This window comes from Oncorhynchus tshawytscha, linkage group LG16 (genome assembly GCF_018296145.1).
Source record: "Oncorhynchus tshawytscha isolate Ot180627B linkage group LG16, Otsh_v2.0, whole genome shotgun sequence".
NCBI lineage: Eukaryota > Metazoa > Chordata > Actinopteri > Salmoniformes > Salmonidae > Oncorhynchus > Oncorhynchus tshawytscha.
The window spans coordinates 71,078,203-71,102,038 of record NC_056444.1 but is presented as its reverse complement, the minus strand read 5'-3'; the positions used below and the strand labels follow the sequence as shown (position 1 = coordinate 71,102,038).

Below are 23,836 nucleotides of genomic sequence, written 5' to 3'. Positions count from 1 at the left end.
CATTGTAGTTACTCCACAATATTAACCTAATTGACAGATTGAAAAGAAGGAAGCCTGTACAGAAAATAAATATTTTCAAAACATGCATCCTGTTTGCAATAAGGCGCTAAGGTAAAACTGTGACTAAGGAGTTTTTTAGGATAAAAAAAACGGAATATAGCTAAGCACATGCAAAATCCTAGCGGAAAACCTGGTTCAGGTTGCTTTCCAACAGACACTGGGAGACAGATTCCCCTTTCAGCAGGACAATAACCTAAAACACAAGGCCTAATACACACTGGAGTTGCTGACCAAGACAGCATAGAATGTTCCTGAGTGGCCTAGTTACTGTTTTGACTTAAATCAGCTTGAAAATCTATGGCAAGACAACACTGCATCTCATGTCCACAAAGTTGGAGTGTATAGTGTGTCTCTCTGGTTCCACACCCTGCCTACTACCTTTTTGTTAACATGTCTCACAAACATTAAACCCACATCAGGAATGTAGCCCCCCTACTCCACACACTAGTGATGCGCTGGTTGAACCAGTCTGAAAAACATTGTTTGGTATTCACAACAGAACAGATGTTTGTGATTTAATAAATGATCTCACATGACTAGTGACGGACAGACCAGGCTGGGAGGAGTGAATGCAAGCAGTGAAGAACATTTGCATGTTTGTGATCCTCTTGTATTTGGATGATCAGCACTCATCCGAGACATTCGGCGAACACTTCTCTCCAGACACACAGCCTAGTCTGGACAACTTCACATAATGCTTAGAGGTGATGGCTGAAGGGTGGGTGGGTGGCAGGCAGGTTGAATAGAGAGAAAACAATACTTTAAAAAATCCATTTATGCATCATTCTTGCAATTTAAATCTAGTCTAATGCCATTTAAATCTATGGACTACATTGAGGTTTTTCTCTCATTATTTTCGACTATCTGTCCTTAGTGCGTAAGCCTAAGCTTTAGGACCTAACTATACGTGCACAACATAGCCTGCACGCTAATCACCAAATGCTTTTGGGAACAGGCAGAAAAATACACGGAGGCAAAAAGGACAATGACAGAGTTTATTTGAATTAGGGAAAGGTTAGTAAATGGAGAGTTGAAAATAAAGAGAAGGGAGGGCCAGAAAGATTTGGGGAAGTGGTAAAAGAGGATGATAGAAGTAATGTGTGATGATTGTGAAGCGTTATACAAATTCAACAGTCACAAGACGGGGACTTCAATTAGGCCTATGGCACCAGTAGCCTACTGGTTGTAATTGTATTTATTAGTGATCCACATTAGCTGTTGCCAAGGCAGCCGCTACTCTTCCTGGGGTCCAAACACAATACAAAATGTATAATACCACCATACAACAATATTACTATATACGTGTGTGCTAGAGCTTATGTGTATGTGTGTGTCTGTACCTTTTGTGTGTGTCTCTTCACAGTCCACACTGTTCCATAAGGTGTATTTTTTAAATCAGATTCTACTGCATGCATCAGTTACCTGATGTGAAATAGAGATCCACGTAGTCATGGCTCTATGTAGTACTGTGCGCCTCCCATATTCTGTTCTGGTGACATGTCTTGTGGGGATGCATGGGTCCAAACTGTGTGCTAGTAGTTTAAACAGACAGCTCGGTACATTCAGGTTGTCAACACTTCTTGCAAAAACAAGTAATGATGAAGTCAATCTCTCTTCCACTTTGAGCCATAAGAGATGCATATCAATAATGTTAGCTCCCTGTGTACTTTTAAGGGCCAGCTGTGCTGCCCTGTTCTGAGACAATTGTACTTTTTGCAAGTCCCTCTTTGTGGCACCTGAGAACACGACTGAACAGTAGTCCAGGTGCAACAAAACTAGGGCTTGCAGGACCTGCCTTGTTGATAGTGTTGTTAAGAAGCTAGAGCAGCGCTTTATTATGGACAGACTTCTCCCCATCTTAGCTACTGTTGTATCAATATGTTTTGGCCATGACAGTTTACAATCCAGGGTTACTCCAAGCAGTTTAGTCATCTCAACTTGCTCAATTTCCACATTATTCATTACGAGATTTAGTTGAGGTTTAGGGTTTAGTGAATGATTTGTCCCAAATATAATGCTTTTAGTTTTGGAAATATTTAGGACTAACTTATTCCTTGCAACCCATTCTGAAACTAACTGCAGCTCTTTAAGTGTTGCAGTCATTTCAGTCTCTGTAGTAGCTGACGTGTATCATGTTGAGTCATCCGCACACATAGACACAGGCTTTACCCAAGTAGTAAAGATTTTAAAGAGTAAGGGGCCTAAATAGCTGCCCTAAATAGCTGCCCTGGGGAATTCCTGATTCATCCTGGATTATTTTGGAGAGGCTCCCATTAAAGAACACCCTGTGTGTTCTGTTAAACAGGTAACTCTTTATCCAAATTATAGCAGGGGTGGAAAGCCATAACGCATCCGTTTTTCCAGCAGCAGGCTATGATCAATAATGTCAAAAACCCCAATGAAAGCTAACAAGACAGCGCCCACAATCTTTTTATCATCAATTTCATCAGTCATTTGTGTGAGTGCTGTGCTTGTTGAATGTGCTTCCCTATAAGCATGCTGAAAGTCTGTTGTCAATTTGTTTACTGTAAAATAACATTGTATCTGGTCAAACACAATTTTTTTCCAAAAATGTACTAACTGTTGGTAACAGGCTGATTGGTCGGCTATTTGAGCCAGTAAAGGGGGCTTTACTATTCTTGGGTAGCTATGACGTTTGCTTCCCTCCAAGCCTGAGGGAACACACTTTCCAGTAGGCTTAAATTGAAGATATGGCAAACAGGAGGGGCAATATCGTCCGCTATTATACTCCAGGTTGACAGACCCCGGTAGCTTGTCATTGTTGATAGACAACAATCATTGTTTCACTTCTTCTAGCACACTCACTTTACGGATTTCAAAAGTACTATGTTTGTCTTTCATCATTTGGTCAGACATACAGTGGGGCAAAAAAGTATTTAGTCAGCCAACAATTATGCAAGTTCTCCCACTTAAAAAGATGAGAGAGGCCTGTAATTTTCATCATAGGTACACTTCAACTATGACAGACAAAATGAGAGAAAAAAATCCAGAAAATCACATTGTAGGATTTTTTATGAATTTATTTGCAAATTATGGTGGAAAATAAGTATTTGGTCAATAACAAAAGTTTATCTCAATACTGTTATATACCCTTTGTTGGCAATGACAGAGGTCAAACGTTTTCTGTAAGTCTTCACAAGGTTTTCACACACTGTTGCTGGTATTTTGGCCCATTCCTCCATGCAGATTTCTATGCAGATTTTTATTTTTATTTAGTTTAGTTACATGATTTCTCAATTGGCAGTATGTTTTCCAATCAGTTGGGCTGCCAGACTTATTTGCCGTACCTTTTGCCTCATCCCTCTCAGCCATAAAATTGTTCAATTCCTCATTAATCCAAGGCGATTTAAACAGTTTTTACAGTCGTTTTCTTAATGGGTGCATGCTTATTAGTAACTGGAAAAAGCATTTTCATAAATGTGTCAAGTGCAGGGTCTGGTTGCTCTTCATTACACACCACAGACCAGCAAATATTCTTTACATCATCAACATAAGAATCACTACAAAACTTCTTGTATGACCTCTTATATATACACTATAATAGGCCCAGCCTTTGGAACTTTGGTTTTCCTAGATATGACTGTTAAATTGTGATCACTACATTCTATGTAGTTGGATACTGTTTTAAAGCAAATTTTTTGCAGCATGAGCAAAGATATGATCAATACATGTTGATGATTTCATTCATGTGCTGTTTGTAACTACCCTGATAGGTTGATTGACAACCTGAATCAGGTTGCAGGCACTGATTACAATTATACTTTTTTCTTGAGTGCGCAGCTTGATGAGAGCCAGTCAACATTTAAATCACCCAGAAAATATACCTCTCTGTTGATATCACATACAATATCAAGCATTTCACACATATTATCCAGATACTGACTGTTAGCACTTGGTGATCTATAGCAGCTTCCCACAATAATGGACTTCATGTGAGGCAGATGAACCTTTTTCCAAATTACTTTACATTAGATCTTCTCTAAGCTTTACAGAAATGAGGATCCGAATATAGACCGCAACACTGGCCCCCATTGGCATTTCTGTCTTTTCGGTAGATGTTATAACCATGTATTGCTACCACTATATCATCAAAGGTATTATCTAATTGAGTTTCAGAGATAGTCAGAATATAAATGTCATCTGTAACAATTCAGATGGGTTAAATGGAAACTGAAATCTGGACACTGACTGTAGATCTATAACCTCTTATGTAGCCTTAATATTAACTCCTGCCGAATTAAGCATTTCTTGCAATAAAATGATACACCAAATGTAGGCAAACTTTTGACTCTGGAACAGGTGCTAAATTTATCAGCATCATAAAAGCTGCTAGTATTCCAAACACATAAAAAATGCATCTAAGCCAAACTGAAATCTTATCCAAAACACATGGGGTCATTTTCACAGCTTTCCATTTCTTTACAACTGGTCAAACTGTTTGGACATTTTGCACAGAAAATCTTTCCAGTTTTTTTCTTCTGTTGAGTGAGGGTTTATTTAGTCTTCTAGGACAACATATAATGACAGAAGAGAAGCTATATCTGATTATAGAGTTGACAAACAAATGACCTACAATACATCAGAAATTATAAATCAGGCAAAAAAATCCTGCACCCCCTGTCCAAAAATCGTTCGGCCAATCTCTTACTCTAGCCAATCTCTTACTCTTACTCCCCTCTTCCTCTACCCTCCCTCTGTCCCCTCTTCCTCTACCCTCCTTCTGTCCCCTCTTCCTCTCCCCTCCCGCTGTCCCCTCTTCCTCTACCCTCCCTCTGTCCTCTCTTCCTCTACCCTCCCTCTGTCCCCTCTTCCTCTCTCCTCTCCCCTCCCACTGTCCCCTCTCCCATGCCGCTGTCCCCTCTTCCTCCACCCTCCCTCTGTCCTCTCTTCCTCTACCCTCCCTCTGTCCCCTCTTCCTCTCTCCTCTCCCCTCCCACTGTCTCCTCTCCCATCCCGCTGTCCCCTCTTCCTCTACCCTCCCTCTGTCCTCTCTTCCTCTACCCTCCCTCTGTCCCCTCTTCCTCTCTCCTCTCCCCTCCCACTGTCCCCTCTCCCATCCCGCTGTCCCCTCTCTCCTCTCCCCTCCTGCTGTCCCCTCTTCCTCTCCCCTCCTGCTGTCCCCTCTTCCTCTCCCCCCTCCCGCTGTCCCCTCTTCCTCTCTTCCCTCCCGCTGTCCCCTCTTCCTCTACCTTCCCGCTGTCCTCTCTTCCTCTCCCATCCCGTCCTGTCCCCTCTTCCTCTACCTTCCCGCTGTCCTCTCTTCCTCTCCCCATGCCCTCTCTTCCTCTACCCTCCCTCTGTCCTCTCTTCCTCTCCACTCCCGCTGTCCCCTCTTCCTCTCCCCTCCCGCTGTCCCCTCTTCCTATCCCTTCCCGCTTTCCCCTCTTCCTCTACCTTCCCGCTGTCCTCTCTTCCTCTCCCATCCCGCTGTCCCCTCTTCCTCTACCTTCCCGCTGTCCTCTCTTCCTCTCCCCATGTCCTCTCTTCCTCTACCCTCCCTCTGTCCTCTCTTCCTCTCCCCATGTCCTCTCTTCCTCTACCCTCCCTCTGTCCTCTCTTCCTCTCCCCATGTCCTCTCTTCCTCTACCCTCCCTCTGTCCTCTCTTCCTCTCCCCATGTCCTCTCTTCCTCTACCCTCCCTCTGTCCTCTCTTCCTCTACCCTCCCTCTGTCCTCTCTTCCTTTCCCCTCCTTCTGTCCCCTCTTCCTCTCCCCTCCCACTGTCCCCATCTTCCTTCCCCTCTTCCTCTCCCCTCCTTCTGTCCCCTCTTCCTCTCCCCTCCCGCTGTCCCCATCTTCCTTCCTCTTCCTCTCCCCTCCCACTGTCCCCATCTTCCTTCCCCTCTTCCCTCTCCCCTCCTTCTGTCCCCTCTTCCTCTCCCCTCCTTCTGTCCCCTCCTCCTCTACCTTCCCTCTGTCCTCTCTTCCTCTACCCTCCCTCTGTCCCCTCTTCCTCTACCCTCCTTCTGTCCCCTCTTCCTCTACCCTCCTTCTGTCCCCTCTTCCTCTACCCTCCTTCTGTCCCCTCTTCCTCTACCCTCCTTCTGTCCCCTCTTCCTCTACCCTCCCTCTGTCCCCTCTTCCTCTACCCTCCTTCTGTCCCCTCTTCCTCTCCCCTCCCGCTGTCCCCTCTTCCTCTACCCTCCCTCTGTCCTCTCTTCCTCTACCCTCCCTCTGTCCCCTCTTCCTCTCCCCTCCCACTGTCCCACTGTCCTCTTCCTCTACCCTCCCTCTGTCCTCTCGTCCTCTCCCTCCCGCTGTCCCCTCTTCCTCTCCCCTCCCGCTGTCCCCTCTTCCTCTCCCCTCCCGCTGTCCCCTCTTCCTCTCCCCTCCCGCTGTCCCCTCTTCCTCTACCTTCCCGCTGTCCTCTCTTCCTCTCCCATCCCGCTGTCCCCTCTTCCTCTACCTTCCCGCTGTCCTCTCTTCCTCTCCCCATGTCCTCTCTTCCTCTACCCTCCCTCTGTCCTCTCTTCCTCTCCCCATGTCCTCTCTTCCTCTACCCTCCCTCTGTCCTCTCTTCCTCTACCCTCCCTCTGTCCTCTCTTCCTTTCCCCTCCTTCTGTCCCCTCTTCCTCTCCCCTCCCGCTGTCCCCATCTTCCTTCCCCTCTTCCTCTCCCCTCCTTCTGTCCCCTCCTCCTCTACCTTCCCTCTGTCCTCTCTTCCTCTACCCTCCCTCTGTCCCCTCTTCCTCTACCCTCCTTCTGTCCCCTCTTCCTCTACCCTCCCTCTGTCCCCTCTTCCTCTACCCTCCTTCTGTCCCCTCTTCCTCTCCCCTCCCGCTGTCCCCTCTTCCTCTACCCTCCCTCTGTCCTCTCTTCCTCTACCCTCCCTCTGTCCCCTCTTCCTCTCTCCTCTCCCTTCCACTGTCCCCTCTCCCATGCCGCTGTCCCCTCTTCCTCCACCCTCCCTCTGTCCTCTCTTCCTCTACCCTCCCTCTGTCCCCTCTTCCTCTCTCTCTCCTCTCCCCTCCCACTGTCTCCTCTCCCATCCCGCTGTCCCCTCTTCCTCTACCCTCCCTCTGTCCTCTCTTCCTCTACCCTCCCTCTGTCCCCTCTTCCTCTCTCCTCTCTTCCCTCCCACTGTCCCCTCTCCCATCCCGCTGTCCCCTCTCTCCTCTCCCCTCCCGCTGTCCCCTCTTCCTCTCCCATCCCGCTTTCCCCTCTCATCTCCCCTCCCGCTGTCCCCTCTTCCTCTCCCCTCCTGCTGTCCCCTCTTCCTCTCCCCTCCCGCTGTCCCCTCTTCCTCTACCCTCCCTCTGTCCTCTCTTCCTCTACCCTCCCTCTGTCCCCTCTTCCTCTCTCCTCTCCCTTCCACTGTCCCCTCTCCCATGCCGCTGTCCCCTCTTCCTCCACCCTCCCTCTGTCCTCTCTTCCTCTACCCTCCCTCTGTCCCCTCTTCCTCTCTCTCCTCTCCCCTCCCACTGTCTCCTCTCCCATCCCGCTGTCCCCTCTTCCTCTACCCTCCCTCTGTCCTCTCTTCCTCTACCCTCCCTCTGTCCCCCCTCTTCCTCTCTCCCTCTCCCCTCCCACTGTCCCCTCTCCCATGCCGCTGTCCCCTCTTCCTCCACCCTCCCTCTGTCCTCTCTTCCTCTACCCTCCCTCTGTCCCCTCTTCCTCTCTCCTCTCCCCTCCCACTGTCTCCTCTCCCATCCCGCTGTCCCCTCTTCCTCTACCCTCCCTCTGTCCTCTCTTCCTCTACCCTCCCTCTGTCCCCTCTTCCTCTCTCCTCTCCCCTCCCACTGTCCCCTCTCCCATCCCGCTGTCCCCTCTCTCCTCTCCCCTCCCGCTGTCCCCTCTTCCTCTCCCATCCCGCTTTCCCCTCTCATCTCCCCTTCCGCTGTCCCCTCTTCCTCTCCCCTCCTGCTGTCCCCTCTTCCTCTCCCCTCCCGCTGTCCCCTCTTCCTCTACCTTCCCGCTGTCCTCTCTTCCTCTCCCATCCTGCTGTCCCCTCTTCCTCTACCTTCCCGCTGTCCTCTTCCCTCTCCCCATGCCCTCTCTTCCTCTACCCTCCCTCTGTCCTCTCTTCCTCTCCACTCCCGCTGTCCTCTCTTCCTCTCCACTCCCGCTGTCCCCTCTTCCTCTACCTTCCCGCTGTCCTCTCTTCCTCTCCCCATGCCCTCTCTTCCTCTACCCTCCCTCTGTCCTCTCTTCCTCTCCACTCCCGCTGTCCCCTCTTCCTCTCCCCTCCCGCTGTCCCCTCTTCCTCTCCCCTCCCGCTGTCCCCTCTTCCTATCCCTTCCCGCTGTCCCCTCTTCCTCTACCTTCCCGCTGTCCTCTCTTCCTCTCCCATCCCGCTGTCCCCTCTTCCTCTACCTTCCCGCTGTCCTCTCTTCCTCTCCCCATGTCCTCTCTTCCTCTACCCTCCCTCTGTCCTCTCTTCCTCTACCCTCCCTCTGTCCTCTCTTCCTCTCCCCATGTCCTCTCTTCCTCTACCCTCCCTCTGTCCTCTCTTCCTCTACCCTCCCTCTGTCCTCTCTTCCTTTCCCCTCCTTCTGTCCCCTCTTCCTCTCCCCTCCCACTGTCCCCATCTTCCTTCCCCTCTTCCTCTCCCCTCCTTCTGTCCCCTCCTCCTCTACCTTCCCTCTGTCCTCTCTTCCTCTACCCTCCCTCTGTCCCCTCTTCCTCTACCCTCCTTCTGTCCCCTATTCCTCTACCCTCCTTCTGTCCCCTCTTCCTCTACCCTCCTTCTGTCCCCTCTTCCTCTACCCTCCTTCTGTCCCCTCTTCCTCTACCCTCCCTCTGTCCCCTCTTCCTCTACCCTCCTTCTGTCCCCTCTTCCTCTCCCCTCCCGCTGTCCCCTCTTCCTCTACCCTCCCTCTGTCCTCTCTTCCTCTACCCTCCCTCTGTCCCCTCTTCCTCTCTCCTCTCCCCTCCCACTGTCCCCTCTCCCATGCCGCTGTCCCCTCTTCCTCTACTCTCCCTCTGTCCTCTCTTCCTCTACCCTCGCTCTGTCCCTCTTCCTTCCTCTCCTCTCTCCTCTCCCCTCCCACTGTCCCCTCTCCCATCCCGCTGTCCCCTCTTCCTCTACCCTCCCTCTGTCCCCTCTTCCTCTCTCCTCTCCCCTCCCACTGTCCCCTCTCCCATCCCGCTGTCCCCTCTTCCTCTACCCTCCCTCTGTCCCCTCTTCCTCTCGCATCCCACTGTCCCCTCTTCCTCTCCCCTCCCGCTGTCCCCTCTTCCTCTCCCATCCCGCTGTTCTCTTCCTCTACCTTTCCCGCTGTCCTCTCTTCCTCTCCCCTCCCGCTGTCCCCTCTTGCTCTCCCATCCCGCTTTCCCCTCTCCTCTCCCCTCCCGCTGTCCCCTCTTCCTCTCCCCTCCTGCTGTCCCCTCTTCCTCTCCCCTCCCGCTGTCCTCTCTTCCTCTCCCATCCCGCTGTCCCCTCTTCCCCTACCTTCCCGCTGTCCTCTCTTCCTCTCCCCATGCCCTCTCTTCCTCTACCCTCCCTCTGTCCTCTCTTCCTCTCCCCCCCGCTGTCCCCTCTTCCTCTCCCCTCGCGCTGTCCCCTCTTCCTCTCCCCTCCCGCTGTCCCCTCTTCCTCTCCCATCCCGCTGTCCCCTCTTCCTCTCCCCTCCTGCTGTCCCTTCTTCCTCTCCCATCCCGCTGTTCTCTTCCTCTACCTTTCCCGCTGTCCTCTCTTCCTCTCCCCTCCTGCTGTCCCCTCTTCCTCTCCTCCCTCTTCCTCTCCCCCCCTTCTGTCCCCTCTTCCTCTCTTCCTCTCTCCTCCCTCTGTCCCCTCTTCCTCTGTCCTCTCTCTTCCACTCCCCTCTCTCTCTCTCTGTACTCTCTAGTACACATTAATCAGAGACTAGGAGAGCTGTGTTTATGAGCTATTAATCACACACCACTGGGCCTGAGAGAGGGAGGGAGAGAGAGAGGAGCAAGAAGGAGATGTGGGGAGATGAAGAGAGGGAGAGAGAGGTGGAGGGTTAGAGAGAGACTAAAGGCCAGATAGTGGTGTGGACGGAGATACGGAGATACAGAGAGCGAGAGTGAGAGAGCGAGCGAGAGAGATACAGAGAGAGAGAGAGAGAGAGAGAGAGAGAGCGCAAGGGAAGTAGAAGAGAAGGAGGAAGGTGCCTGGGCCGTGTGGTGACAGGTCTGGATTAAAGAAGGCCACCTATCTTTCATCTTCATCGCACCGTGCTCAAGTATAATGAAGCTGTGTTTTGACACATGCAAATGTATCAACCAGATGTCAGAGATGGGGAGATGGAGGGAAGGAGGGAAGGAGGAGTGCAGCAGTATGGATGGTTTGGTTGGTTGTCTGTGGCTGAGGAGAAGGTGTGTTGATGGCTGTGTGGCTCAGTGCAGTGCAGGAGGGAAGCTGGATATCCGTGTGTCAGGCAGTAGCCAAAACACTTCAGTTACACACCAGTAGCTTCTTTCCCCACACAACCAGCAGGGTCTCTGCTAAGGGCTGTTGAATGTAGCTCCAGGGTCATGGCAGACAAAGAGGAGGGACACAGGTGTGGGGAAGGGGGTCACAGTAAAATGACTCCTACCTCTCGCCACTCTCAGAGCTTCTATTCTCTGTCACAGACAGACAGACATCAATCAATCAATCAAGTGTAATTATAAAGTGTTTTCTACATCAGCAGACATAACAAAGTGCTTTCACAGAAACCCAGCCTAAAACCCCAAACAGCAAACAATGCAGATGTAGAAGCACAGTGGCTAGGAAAAACTCCCTAGAAAGGCAGAAACCTAGGAAGAAACCTAGAGAGGAACCAGACTCTGAGGGGTGGTAGTCTAGATATAAGAGTACCATTAAGGCCAGATTTGTTAAATAAGCAAACCATAAGTTATTAACTTAATACAGGGTGTAAATAATACAAATGATTTGTTTCTCTTATGAATATATTAAAGAGCGAGCCAAGAGTCTTGGTCTAAAAACCAAAAGTGTTCCTCAGGAATGCCAGCCCATGTTGACTCATGTTTAACTCTGCAAGTCAGTTAAGAACAAATTCTTATTTTCAATGACAGCCTAGGAACAGTGGGTTAACGGCCTGTTCAGGGGCAGAACGACAGATTTGTACCTTGTCTGCTCGGGGATTTGAACTTGCAACCTTTCGGTGACTAGTCCAACGCTCTCACCACTAGGCTACCCTGCCGCCCCAATGATTCCCCCAGTTGTGTCAAGTTGTCTGGATGTCCTTTGGGTGGTGGACCATTCTGGATACACACAGGAACCTATTGTTTGACCCTCTAAATAGCACACACACACAATCCATGTCTACATGGTCTCAAGTTTCAAAAATCCTTCTTTAACCTACACTGATTGAAGTGGATTTAACAAGTTACATCAATAAGGGATCATAGCTTTCACCTGGATTCACCTGGATTCACCTTATCAGTCCGTCATACTCAGTGTATGTTAATAACTTAATAATGATAATATGTTGGCATAATGACATCTTTAATTTTGCTGTGCCAGGTCTGGGCCTATGTTTCATAACACATTGAGCTAGGTTTACTCTTAGATGTTTGGGTATTTTTCCCATGAATACCCATAGGATGAGGCAACTATGTTGTTGAGAGATGTTTCTCTACATGTAATAACTCTCTATGGTACATGCAGCTCACAGGAGGTTGTTGTCACTTTAATTGGGGAGGACAGTCTCGTGGTAATGGCTGGAGCGAAATGGTGTCAAACACATGGTTTCATTCGCCCCATTCCAGCCATTATTATGAGCCATCCTCCCCTCAGCCTCCGCTGATATAACTATAACTCACCACCCCCCCAGATAGGCTGAGAAACTCCAGGAGTTAGTTTTGCATTCTACTCTAGAGTCAGCGCCACTGGAGGACTGGCTTCCCAGGGGCAGAGGGAAGAGAGGGAACAGCAACATGAATCAACATGTATACCCTCCTGAGTTGCTGTTTCTCCCCCTTCCTCTCTTTCTTTAGATTGTTCTGTCTGGTTAGCTGTGAGGAGGCAAAAAGAAATCGGGAAATTGGGTCAACTTTCCTACAGTAGGAGAGAGAAGGCGAGGGAGAGGGGGAGAGGGGGAGAGAGAGAAGGTGAGGCAGGGAGAGGGAGAGAGAGAGAAGGTGAGGGAGGGAGGGAGGGAGGGAGGGAGGGAGGGGGAGGGAGGGAGGGAGGGAGGGAGGGAGGGAGGGAGGGAGGGAGGGAGGGAGGGAGGGAGGAGGGAGGGAGGGAGGGAAGGAAGGCGAGGGAGAGAGAGAAGGCGAGGGAGGGAGGGAGAGAGAGAGAGAAGGGAGGGAGGGAGGGAGAGAGAAGGTGAGGGGAGGGGGAGGGAGGGAGGGAGGGAGGGGGAGGGAGAGAGAGAAGGGAGGGAGGGAGGGAGAGAGAGAAGGTGAGGGGGGAGGGAGGGGAGAGAGAAGGTGAGGGGGGAGGGAGGGAGAGAGAGAAGATGAGGGAGGGAGAGAGAGAGAGAGAGAGAGAGGGAGGGAGGGAGGGAGGGAGGGAGGGAGGGAGGGAGGGAGGGAGGGAGGGAGGGAGGGAGGGAGGGAGGGAGGGAGGGAGGGAGGGAGGGAGGGAGGGAGGGAGGGAGGGAGAGAGAAGGTGAGTGAGGGGAGAGGGAGGGAGGGAGAGAGAAGGTGAGGGGGAGGGGAGAGAGAAGGTGAGGGAGGGAGGGAGAGAGAGAGGCGAGGGAGGGAGGGAGAGAGAAGGTGAGGGATGGAGGGAGAGAGAGAGAGAGAAGGTGAGGGAGGGAGAGGGAGAGAGAGAGAAGGCGAGGGGGGAGGGAGAGAGAGAAGGTGAGGTGGGAGGGAGGAGAGAGAGAGAGAAGTTGAGGGAGGGGGAGAGAGAGAGAGAAGGCGAGGGAGGGAGGAGGGAGGGAGAGAGAAGGTGAGGGAGGGAGGGAGGGAGGGAGAGAGAGAGAGAAGGTGAGGGAGGGAGAGAGAGAGAGAGAAGGCGAGGGAGGGAGGGAGTAAAAAAAGAGTGTTCCTCTCCTCACGGAGGGAGTTGTGCTGTTTTGGCCCTGGGCACCACAGTACACAACACACAACAATAAAACAGCCAGTAGAGCCAATAGAACCAGGCAGCGCCTCGCCCGGTCTGTCCTGGATAAAGGCTTCTGTCACGGGGCTCTGGGGAGCACAGCCCAGCACTGCACTGCAGTAAATATGACAATAAGAAGAGAGAGAGAGATGGGGAAGGAGAGAGGGAGAGTGAGCCCAGGCAATGGTCAGAGCTGCATTACAGTGGGGAATCCATTTCTCTTTTTAGTGTTGACATGCTGAGTATAAACTGTCCTATCTCTCCTCCAGGGCTGTCATTGAACGACTGTTTCTGACTGGCTATCTCTAACCTCTCTCTCTCTCTCTCTCTCTCTGTGTGTGTGTGCATGTGAGTGGTTGCACCTGCCATATACACTGCTGGTCCAAAGTTTTAGAACACCTACTCACTCAATTGTTTTTCTTTATTTTTGCTATTTTCTACATTGTAGAATAATAGTGAAGACATCAAAACTATGAAATAACACATATGGATTCATGTAGTGACAAAAAAGTGTTAAACAAATCCAAATATATTTTCAAATAGCTTCAAATAGCCACAGCTTCAAATAGCCACCTTTTGCCTTGATGACAGCTTTCAACACTCTTGGCATTCTCTCAACCAGCTGCACCTGAAATGCTTTTCCAACAGTCTTAAAGGAGTTCCCACATATGCTGAGAACTTGTTGGCTGCTTTTCCTTCCCTCTGCGATCTGACTCATCCTTAACCATCTCAATTGAGTTGAGGTCAGGGGATTGTTGAGGCCAGGTCATCTGATGCAGCACTCCATAACTCTCCTTCTTGGTAAAATAGCCCTTACACTGCCTGGAGGTGTGTTGGGCCATTGTCCTGTTGAAAAATAAATGATAGTCTCACTAAGCCCAAACCAGATGGAATGGTGTATCACTGCAGAATGCTGTGGTAGCCATGCTGGTTAAGTGTGCCTTGAATTCTAAATAAATCACTGACAGTGTCACCATCAAAGCACCCCCACACCTCCTCCTCCATGCTTCACGGTGGGAACTACACATGCGGAGATCATCCATCCACCTACTCAGCGTCTCACAAAGACACGGCGGTTGGAACCAAAAATCTCCAATTTGGACTCCAGACCAAAGGACAGATTTCCACCGGTCTAATGTCCATTGCTCATGTTTCTTGGCCCAAGCAAGTCTCTTCTTATTATTGGTGTCCTTTAGTAGTGGTTTCTTTGCAGCAATTCGACCATGAAGGCCTGATTTATGTAGTCTCATAGCGCTTGATAGTTTTTGCGACTGCACTTGAAAAAACTTTAAAAGTTCTTAAAATTTTACGGATTGACTGACCTTCATGTCTTAAAGTAAGAACAGACTGTCGTTTCTCTTTGCATATTTGAGCTGTTCTTGCCACAATATGGACTTGGTCTTTTACCAAATATAGCTATCTTCTGTTTACCTTGTCACAACACAACTGATTGGCTCAAATGCGTAAAGAAGGAAAGAAATTCCACAAATTAACTTTTAACAAGACACACCTGTTAATTGAAATGCATCCCAGGTGACTATCTCATGAAGCTGGTTGAGAGAATGCCAAGAGTGTGCAAAGCTGTCATCAAGGCAAAGGGTGACTATTTGAAGAATCTCCAATATAAAATATATTTTGATTTGTTGAACACATTTTTGGTTACTACATGATTCCATATGTGTTAGAAAATAGTAAAAATATGCATGACCTGTACTGTATTCATTGTAATCAGACAGTTGTCGTTGTCTCCACAACCTAACTTTCCCTTGGGGATTAATAAAGTATCATTGTATCTACCAGGTTAGTGACTGTTTCTATTGATACGGCTGTGTGTGTTCTCTACCAGGTTACTGACTGTTTCTATTGACACGGCTGTGTGTGTTCTCTACCAGGTTACTGACTGTTTCTATTGACACGGCTGTGTGTGTTCTCTATCAGGTTACTGACTGTTTCTATTGACACAGCTGTGTGTGTTCTCTACCAGGTTACTGACTGTTTCTATTGACACGGCTGTGTGTGTTCTCTACCAGGTTACTGACTGTTTCTATTGACACAGCTGTGTGTGTTCTCTACCAGGTTACTGACTGTTTCTATTGACACAGCTGTGTGTGTTCTCTACCAGGTTACTGACTGTTTCTATTGACACAGCTGTATGTGTTCTCTACCAGGTTACTGACTGTTTCTATTGACACGGCTGTGTGTGTTCTCTACCAGGTTACTGACTGTTTCTATTGACACAGCTGTGTGTGTTCTCTACCAGGTTACTGACTGTTTCTATTGACACGGCTGTGTGTGTTCTCTACCAGGTTACTGACTGTTTCTATTGACACGGCTGTGTGTGTTCTCTACCAGGTTACTGACTGTTTCTATTGACACGGCTGTGTGTGTTCTCTATCAGGTTACTGACTGTTTCTATCTACACAGCTGTGTGTGTTCTCTACCAGGTTACTGACTGTTTCTATTGACACGGCTGTGTGTGTTCTCTACCAGGTTACTGACTGTTTCTATTGACACGGCTGTGTGTGTTCTCAACCAGGTTACTGACTGTTTCTATTGACACGGCTGTGTGTGTTCTCTATCAGGTTACTGACTGTTTCTATTGACACAGCTGTGTGTGTTCTCTATCAGGTTACTGACTGTTTTTATTGACACAGCTGTGTGTGTTCTCTATCAGGTTACTGACTGTTTCTATTGACACGGCTGTGTGTGTTCTCTATCAGGTTACTGACTGTTTCTATTGACACGGCTGTGTGTGTTCTCTACCAGGTTACTGACTGTTTCTATTGACACGGCTGTATGTGTTCTCTACCAGGTTACTGACTGTTTCTATTGACACGGCTGTGTGTGTTCTCTACCAGGTTACTGACTGTTTCTATTGACACAGCTGTGTGTGTTCTCTATCAGGTTACTGACTGTTTCTATTGACACGGCTGTGTGTGTTCTCTACCAGGTTACTGACTGTTTCTATTGACACGGCTGTGTGTGTTCTCTATCAGGTTACTGACTGTTTCTATTGACACGGCTGTGTGTGTTCTCTATCAGGTTACTGACTGTTTCTATTGACACGGCTGTGTGTGTTCTCTACCAGGTTACTGACTGTTTCTATTGACACGGCTGTGTGTGTTCTCTACCAGGTTACTGACTGTTTCTATTGACACGGCTGTGTGTGTTCTCTACCAGGTTACTGACTGTTTCTATTGACACGGCTGTGTGTGTTCTCTATCAGGTTACTGACTGTTTCTATTGACACGGCTGTGTGTGTTCTCTACCAGGTTACTGACTGTTTCTATTGACACGGCTGTGTGTGTTCTCTACCAGGTTACTGACTGTTTCTATTGACACGGCTGTGTGTGTTCTCTACCAGGTTACTGACTGTTTCTATTGACACGGCTGTGTGTGTTCTCTACCAGGTTACTGACTGTTTCTATTGACACGGCTGTGTGTGTTCTCAACCAGGTTACTGACTGTTTCTATTGACACGGCTGTGTGTGTTCTCTATCAGGTTACTGACTGTTTCTATTGACACAGCTGTGTGTGTTCTCTATCAGGTTACTGACTGTTTTTATTGACACAGCTGTGTGTGTTCTCTATCAGGTTACTGACTGTTTCTATTGACACGGCTGTGTGTGTTCTCTATCAGGTTACTGACTGTTTCTATTGACACGGCTGTGTGTGTTCTCTACCAGGTTACTGACTGTTTCTATTGACACGGCTGTATGTGTTCTCTACCAGGTTACTGACTGTTTCTATTGACACGGCTGTGTGTGTTCTCTACCAGGTTACTGACTGTTTCTATTGACACGGCTGTGTGTGTTCTCTATCAGGTTACTGACTGTTTCTATTGACACGGCTGTGTGTGTTCTCTACCAGGTTACTGACTGTTTCTATTGACACGGCTGTGTGTGTTCTCTATCAGGTTACTGACTGTTTCTATTGACACGGCTGTGTGTGTTCTCTATCAGGTTACTGACTGTTTCTATTGACACGGCTGTGTGTGTTCTCTACCAGGTTACTGACTGTTTCTATTGACACGGCTGTATGTGTTCTCTACCAGGTTACTGACTGTTTCTATTGACACGGCTGTGTGTGTTCTCTACCAGGTTACTGACTGTTTCTATTGACACGGCTGTGTGTGTTCTCTATCAGGTTACTGACTGTTTCTATTGACACGGCTGTGTGTGTTCTCTACCAGGTTACTGACTGTTTCTATTGACACGGCTGTGTGTGTTCTCTACCAGGTTACTGACTGTTTCTATTGACACGGCTGTGTGTGTTCTCTACCAGGTTACTGACTGTTTCTATTGACACGGCTGTGTGTGTTCTCTACCAGGGAACTACTACGGGACGCCCAAGCCCCCAGCGGAGCCCAGCCCGGTGCAGCCTGACCTGGTAGATCAGGTGCTGTTTGATGAGGAGTTTGATACAGAGGTCCAGAGGAAACGCACCACCTCTGTCAGCAAGATGGACAGGAAGGACAGTGCAGCCCCCGAGGAGGAGGACGAGGAGGAGAGAGAGAGGTCTCCCCTGGTCAACGGACTCACAGGTAAGATGTCCTGTCCATGTTGTCCTGCAACATGTTCCCATCCTCTCCCACAAACTGCCTCAAACGGATCATCAACTACATTGATATTGTTGGTAGTTAAAATGGCGCCGGAGCAGAAGGCAGATGTTTTACGTGCCCCCAACCGATTGTGTTTTTTCTTCCTTTATCTGCGTTTTTACGCTTCTGTTACTCTCTGTTCATCATATATGCATAGTCACTTTAACCATACCTACATGTACATACACTGAGGGAAAAAAGTATTTGATCCCTGCTGATTTTGTACGTTTGCCCACTGACAAAGAAATGATCAGTCTATAATTGTAATGGTAGGTTTATTTGAACAGTGAGAGACAGAATAACAACAACCAAATCCCGAAAAATGCATGTGAAAAATTGTATAAATTGATTTGCATTTTAATGAGGGAAATAAGTATTTGACCCCTCTGCAAAACATAATTTAGTCCTTGGTGGCAAAACCCTTGTTGGCAATCACAGGTCAGACGTTTCTTGTAGTTGGCCACCAGGTTTGCACACATCTCAGGAGGGATTTTGTCCCACTCCTCTTTGCAGATCTTCTCCAAGTCATTAAGGTTTCGAGGCTGACGTTTGGCAATTCAAACCTTCAGCTCCCTCCACAGATTTTCTATGGGATTAAGGTCAGGAGACTGGCTAGGCCACTCCAGGACCTTAATGTGCTTCTTCTTGAGCCACTCCTTTGTTGCCTTGGCCGTGTGTTTTGGGTCATTGTCATGCTGGAATACCCATCCACGACCCATTTCCAATGCCCTGGCTGAGGGAAGGAGGTTCTCACCCAAGATTTGACGGTACATGGCAACGTCCATCGTCCCTTTGATGCGGTGAAGTTGTCCTTTCCCCTTAGCAGAAAAACACCCCCAAAGCATAATGTTTCCACCTCCATGCTTGACAGCGGGGGATGGTGTTCTTGGGGTCCTAGGCAACATTCCTCCTCCTCCAAACACGGCGAGTTGAGTTGATGCCAAAGAGCTCCATTTTGGTCTCATTTGACCACAACACTTTCACCCAGTTGTCCTCTGAATCATTCAGATGTTCATTGGCAAACTTCAGACGGGCATGTATATGTGCTTTCTTGAGCAGGGGGACCTTGCGGGCGCTGCAGGATTTCAGTCCTTCACGGCATAGTGTGTTACCAATTGTTTTCTTGGTGACTATGGTCACAGCTGCCTTTAGATCATTGACAAGATCCTCCCATGTAGTTCTGGGCTGATTCCTCACCGTTCTCATGATCATTGCAACTCCACGAGGTGAGATCTTGCATGGAGCCCCAGGCCGAGGGAGATTGACAGTACTTTTGTGTTTCTTCCATTTGCGAATAATTGCACCAACTGTCACCTTCTCACCAAGCTGCTTGGCGATGGTCTTGTAGCCCATTCCAGCCTTGTGTAGGTATACAATCTTGTCCCTGACATCCTTGGAGAGCTCTTTGGTCTTGGCCATGGTGGAGAGTTTGGAATCTGATTGATTGCTTCTTTGGACAGGTGTCTTTTATACAGGTAACAAACTGAGATTAGGAGCACTCCCTTTAAGAGTGTGCTCCTAATCTCAGCTCGTTACCTGTATAAAAGACACATGGGAGCCAGAAATCTTTCTGATTGAGATGGGGACAAATACTTATTTCCCTCATTAAAAGGCAAATCAATTTATAACATTTTTGACATGTGTTTTTCTGGATTGTTTTGTTGTTATTCTGTCTCTCACTGTTCAAATCAACCTACCATTAAAATTATAGACTGATCATTTCTTTGTCAGTGGGCAAATGTACAAAATCAGCAGGAGATCAAATACTTTTTTCCCTCACTGTATTACCTCAATAAGCCTAACTAACAGGTGTCTGTATATAGCCTTGCTACTCTTTTTTCAAATGTCTTTTAACTGTTGTTTTATTTCTTTACTTACCTACACACACACACATACCTTTTTTCCGCGCCATTGGTTAGAGCCTGTAAATAAGCATTTCACTGTAAGGTCTCTACACCTGTTGTATTCGGCGCACGGTGACAAATAAACTTTGATTTTATTTGTTCGTAATTAATTTTTTTATTATTTTTGTACATAATGTTGCCGCTATTGTCTCTTATGACCGAAAATAACTTTGAGACATCAGGACTGCGATTACTCACCACGGACTAGCAGAATCCTTTTTCTTCTTTCACGACTCTGACGATCCCAATAAACAGCTCCCTCGGGAACAGACCCCGACCCCAGTGATCTGCGTGAAGAGGAGGTGGAGAAAGAGAGGTCAGAGGGCGGGCTGTCTTCTGAGGACTAGGAGGCGATCGAACCCCACTCCACTCAATTCTGCTCGCAAACATGCCATCTTTGGACAAAAAAATGGACGAGTTATTGGGAAGATTAAACTACCAACGGGACATTCAAAACTGTAACATCTTACGCTTCACGGAGTCCTGACTGAACGACGACAATATCAACATACAGCTGGCTGGTTATACGATGTACCGGCAGGATAGAACAGCAGCATCTGGTAAGACGAGGTGCGGCGGTCTATGTATTTTTGTAAACGACAGTTGGTGCACGATATCTAAGGAAGTCTCGAGCCATTGCTCGCCTGAGGTAGAGTTTCTCATGATAAGCTGCAGACCGCATTACCTACCGAGAGAGTTCTCATCTATATTCTTTGAAGCTGTTTACATACCACCACAGTCAGAGTCTGGCACCAAGATAGCACTGAATGAGCTGTATTCCGCCATAAGCAAACAAGAAAGCACTCACCCTGAGGTGGCGCTTCTGGTAGCCGGGTATTTTAATGCAGGGAAACTTAAATCAGTTACCTAATTTCTATCAACATGTTAAATGCGCAACCTGAGGGAAAATAACTCCTATACTCCACACAGAGATGCATACAAAGATCTCCCTCGCGCTCCATTTGGCAAATCTGACCATAAGTATATCCTCCGGATTCCTGCTTACAAGCAAGCAGGAAGCATCAGTGACTAGATCAATAAAAAAGTGGTCAGATGAAGCAGATGCTAAGCTACAGGACTGTTTTGCTATCACAGACTGGAATATGTTCCGGGATTCCTCCAGTGGCATTGAGGAGTACACCTCATCTGTCATTGGTTTCATCAATAAACGCATCAATGGCGTCGTCCCCACAGTGACCACACATACATTCCCCAACCTGAAACCATGGATTATAGGCAGCATCCGCACTGAGCTAAAGGCTAGAGCGGCCGCTTTCAAGGAGTGGGACACTAACCCGGAAGCTAATAATAAATACCGCTATGCCCACCGACGAACCATCAAACAGGCAAAGCATCAATATAGGACGAAGATCGAGTCGTACTACACCGGCTCTGACGTTCGTCGGATGTGGTAGGGCCTGCAAACCATTACAGACTACAAAGGGAAGCACAGCCAAGAGCTGCCCAGTGACACGAGCCTACCGGACGAGCTAAACTACTTCTATGCTCACTTTGAGGCAAATAACACTGAAACATGCATAAGAGCACCAGCTGTACCGGATGACTGTGTGATCATGCTCTCTGCAGCCGATGTGAGTAAGACCTTTAGACAGGTCAACATTCACAAGGCCGCAGGGCCAGATGGATTACCAGGACATGTACTGCGAGCATGCGCTGACCAACTAGCAAGTGTCTTCACTGACCTTTTCAACCTCTCCCAGTCTGTAACCTCTCCCAAGTCTGTAATACCAACATGTTTTAAGCAGACCACCATAGTGCCTGTGCCCAAGAACACTAAGGTAACATGCCTAAATGACTACCGACCTGTAGCACTCACATCTGTAGCCATGAAGTGCTTTGAAAGGCTGGTCATGGCTCACATCAACACCATCATCTCAGAAACCCTAGAACCACTCCAATTTGCATACTACCCCAACAGATCCAATGATGATGCCGTCTCTATTGCACTCCACACTGACCTTTCCCACCTGGACAGAAGGAACACCTATGTGAGAATGACTACATTGACTACAGCTCAGCTTTCAACAACGTAGTGTCCTCAAAGCTTATCAATAACCTAAGGACTCTGGGGCTAAACACCTCCCTCTGCAACTGGATCCTGGACTTCCTGACGGGCCGCCCCCAGGTGGTAAGGGTAGGTAACAACATATCTGCCACGCTGATCCTCAACAAAGAGGCTCCTCAGGGGTGCGTGTTCACTCATAACTGCACGGCCAGGCACGACTCCAACACCATCATTAAATTTGCAGATGACACAACAGTGGTAGGCCTGATCACCGACAACAACGAGACAGTACCAGGACAACAACCTCTCCCTCAACGTGATCAAGACAAAGGATATGATTGTGGACTACAGGAAAAAGAAGACCGAGCACGTCCCCATTCTCATCGACGGGGCTGCGGTTGAGCAGGGTGAGAGCTTCAAGTTCCTTGGTGTCCACATCACCAACAAACTAACATGGTCCAAGCACAGCATGACTGTCGTGAAGCGGGCACAACAAAACCTATTCCCCCTCAGGAGACTGAAACATTTCCTCAGATCCTCAAAATGTTCTACAGCTGAACCATCAAGAGCATCCTGACTGGTATGGCAACTGCTCGGCCTCCGACTGCAAGGCACTACAGAGGGTAGTGCGAACGGCCCAGTACATCACTGGGGCCTAGCTTCCTGCCATCCAGGACCTCTGTACCATGCAGTGTCAGAGGAAGGCCCTGAAAATTGTCAAAGAATCCAGCCACCCTAGTCATAGTCTGTTCTCTCTGCTACCGCACGGCAAGCGGTACCGAAGCACCAAGTCTAGGTCCAAGAGACTTCTAAACATCTTCTACCCCCAAGCCATAAGACTCCTGAACATCTAGTCAAATGCCTACCCAGACTATTCACATTGCCCCCCCTCCCCTCTCCACACCACTGCCACTCTCTGTTGTTATCTATGCATAGTCACTTTAATTAACTCTACCTACATGTACATACTACCTCAACTAACCATTGCCCCCGCACATTGACTCTGTACCGGCACCCCCTGTATATAATGTTATTTTTTACTGCTCCTCTTTAATTAGTTTTATTTCTTATCTCGTATCCTTATTTTTTTAAACTGCACTGTCGGTTAGGTGCTCGTAAGTAAGCATTTCCCTGTAAGGTCTACTACACCTGTTGTATTCGGCGAATGTGACTAATAACATTTGCTTTGATTTGATTTGAACGCAACTAGTGCCCCTAATTTATCACAACCAATGGCGACATCCCAGGGCGCCTAATATGCATGAACATTCACTCTTTCACTTTGAGATACATTTGTTCTGGCTCAACAACAGCTGCCCATGCTGCCCAAAATGAGAGAAAGGGATGAGAAAGAGAAAGGGCTTTTATTTCCATCACCCTCATTCCCTCCCCCCATCACCCTCATTCCCTCCCCCCATCACCCTCATTCCCTCCCCCCATCACCCTCATTCCCTCCTTCCACCCCCTATCACCCTCATTCCCTCCACCCATCACCCTCATTCCCTCCCTCCACCCACCATCACCCTCATTCCCTCCACCCCCATCACCCTCATTCCCTCCCTCCACCCACCATCACCCTCATTCCCTCCACCATCACCCTCATTCCCTCCCTCCCTCCACCCACCATCACCCTCATTCCCTCCACCCATCACCCTCATTCCCTCCCTCCCTCCACCCCCATCACCCTCATTCCCTCCCTCCACCCACCATCACCCTCATTCCCTCCCCCATCACCCCAATTCCCTCCCTCCACCCACCATCACCCTCATTCCCTCCACCCCCATCACCCTCATTCCCTCCCTCCACCCACCATCACCCTCATTCCCTCCACCCCCCATCACCCTCATTCCCTCCCTCCACCCACCATCACCCTCATTCCCTCCCCCATCACCCTCATTCCCTCCCTCCACCCACCATCACCCTCATTCCCTCCACCCCCATCACCCTCATTCCCTGCCTCCCTCCACCCACCATCACCCTCATTCCCTCCACCCATCACCCTCATTCCCTCCCTCCACCCACCGTCACTCTCATTCCCTCCACCCATCACCCTTATTCCCTCCCTCCATCACCCTCATTCCCTCCCCCATCACCCTCATTCCCTCCCCCATCACCCTCATTCCCTCCCTCCCTCCACCCACCATCACCCTCATTCCCTCCACCCATCACCCTCATTCCCTCCACCGCATCACCCTCATTCCCTCCCTCCACCCACCATCACCCTCATTCCCTTCACCCATCACCCTCATTCCCTCCCTCCAC

General features: G+C 48.9%; 1 protein-coding gene across 1 annotated transcript in view; it reads left to right on the top strand.

Annotated features, from left to right (window-relative positions):
- Positions 1–23,836, top strand: part of LOC112216266 (membrane-associated guanylate kinase, WW and PDZ domain-containing protein 3-like) — a 294,029-nt gene that overhangs the window by 186,373 nt on the left and 83,820 nt on the right. Inside the window, exon 4 of the mRNA XM_042299572.1 lies at positions 17,375–17,587. Within this exon, the coding sequence (XP_042155506.1) occupies positions 17,375–17,587 (213 nt within the window). The remainder of the gene's footprint in view (positions 1–17,374; positions 17,588–23,836) is intronic.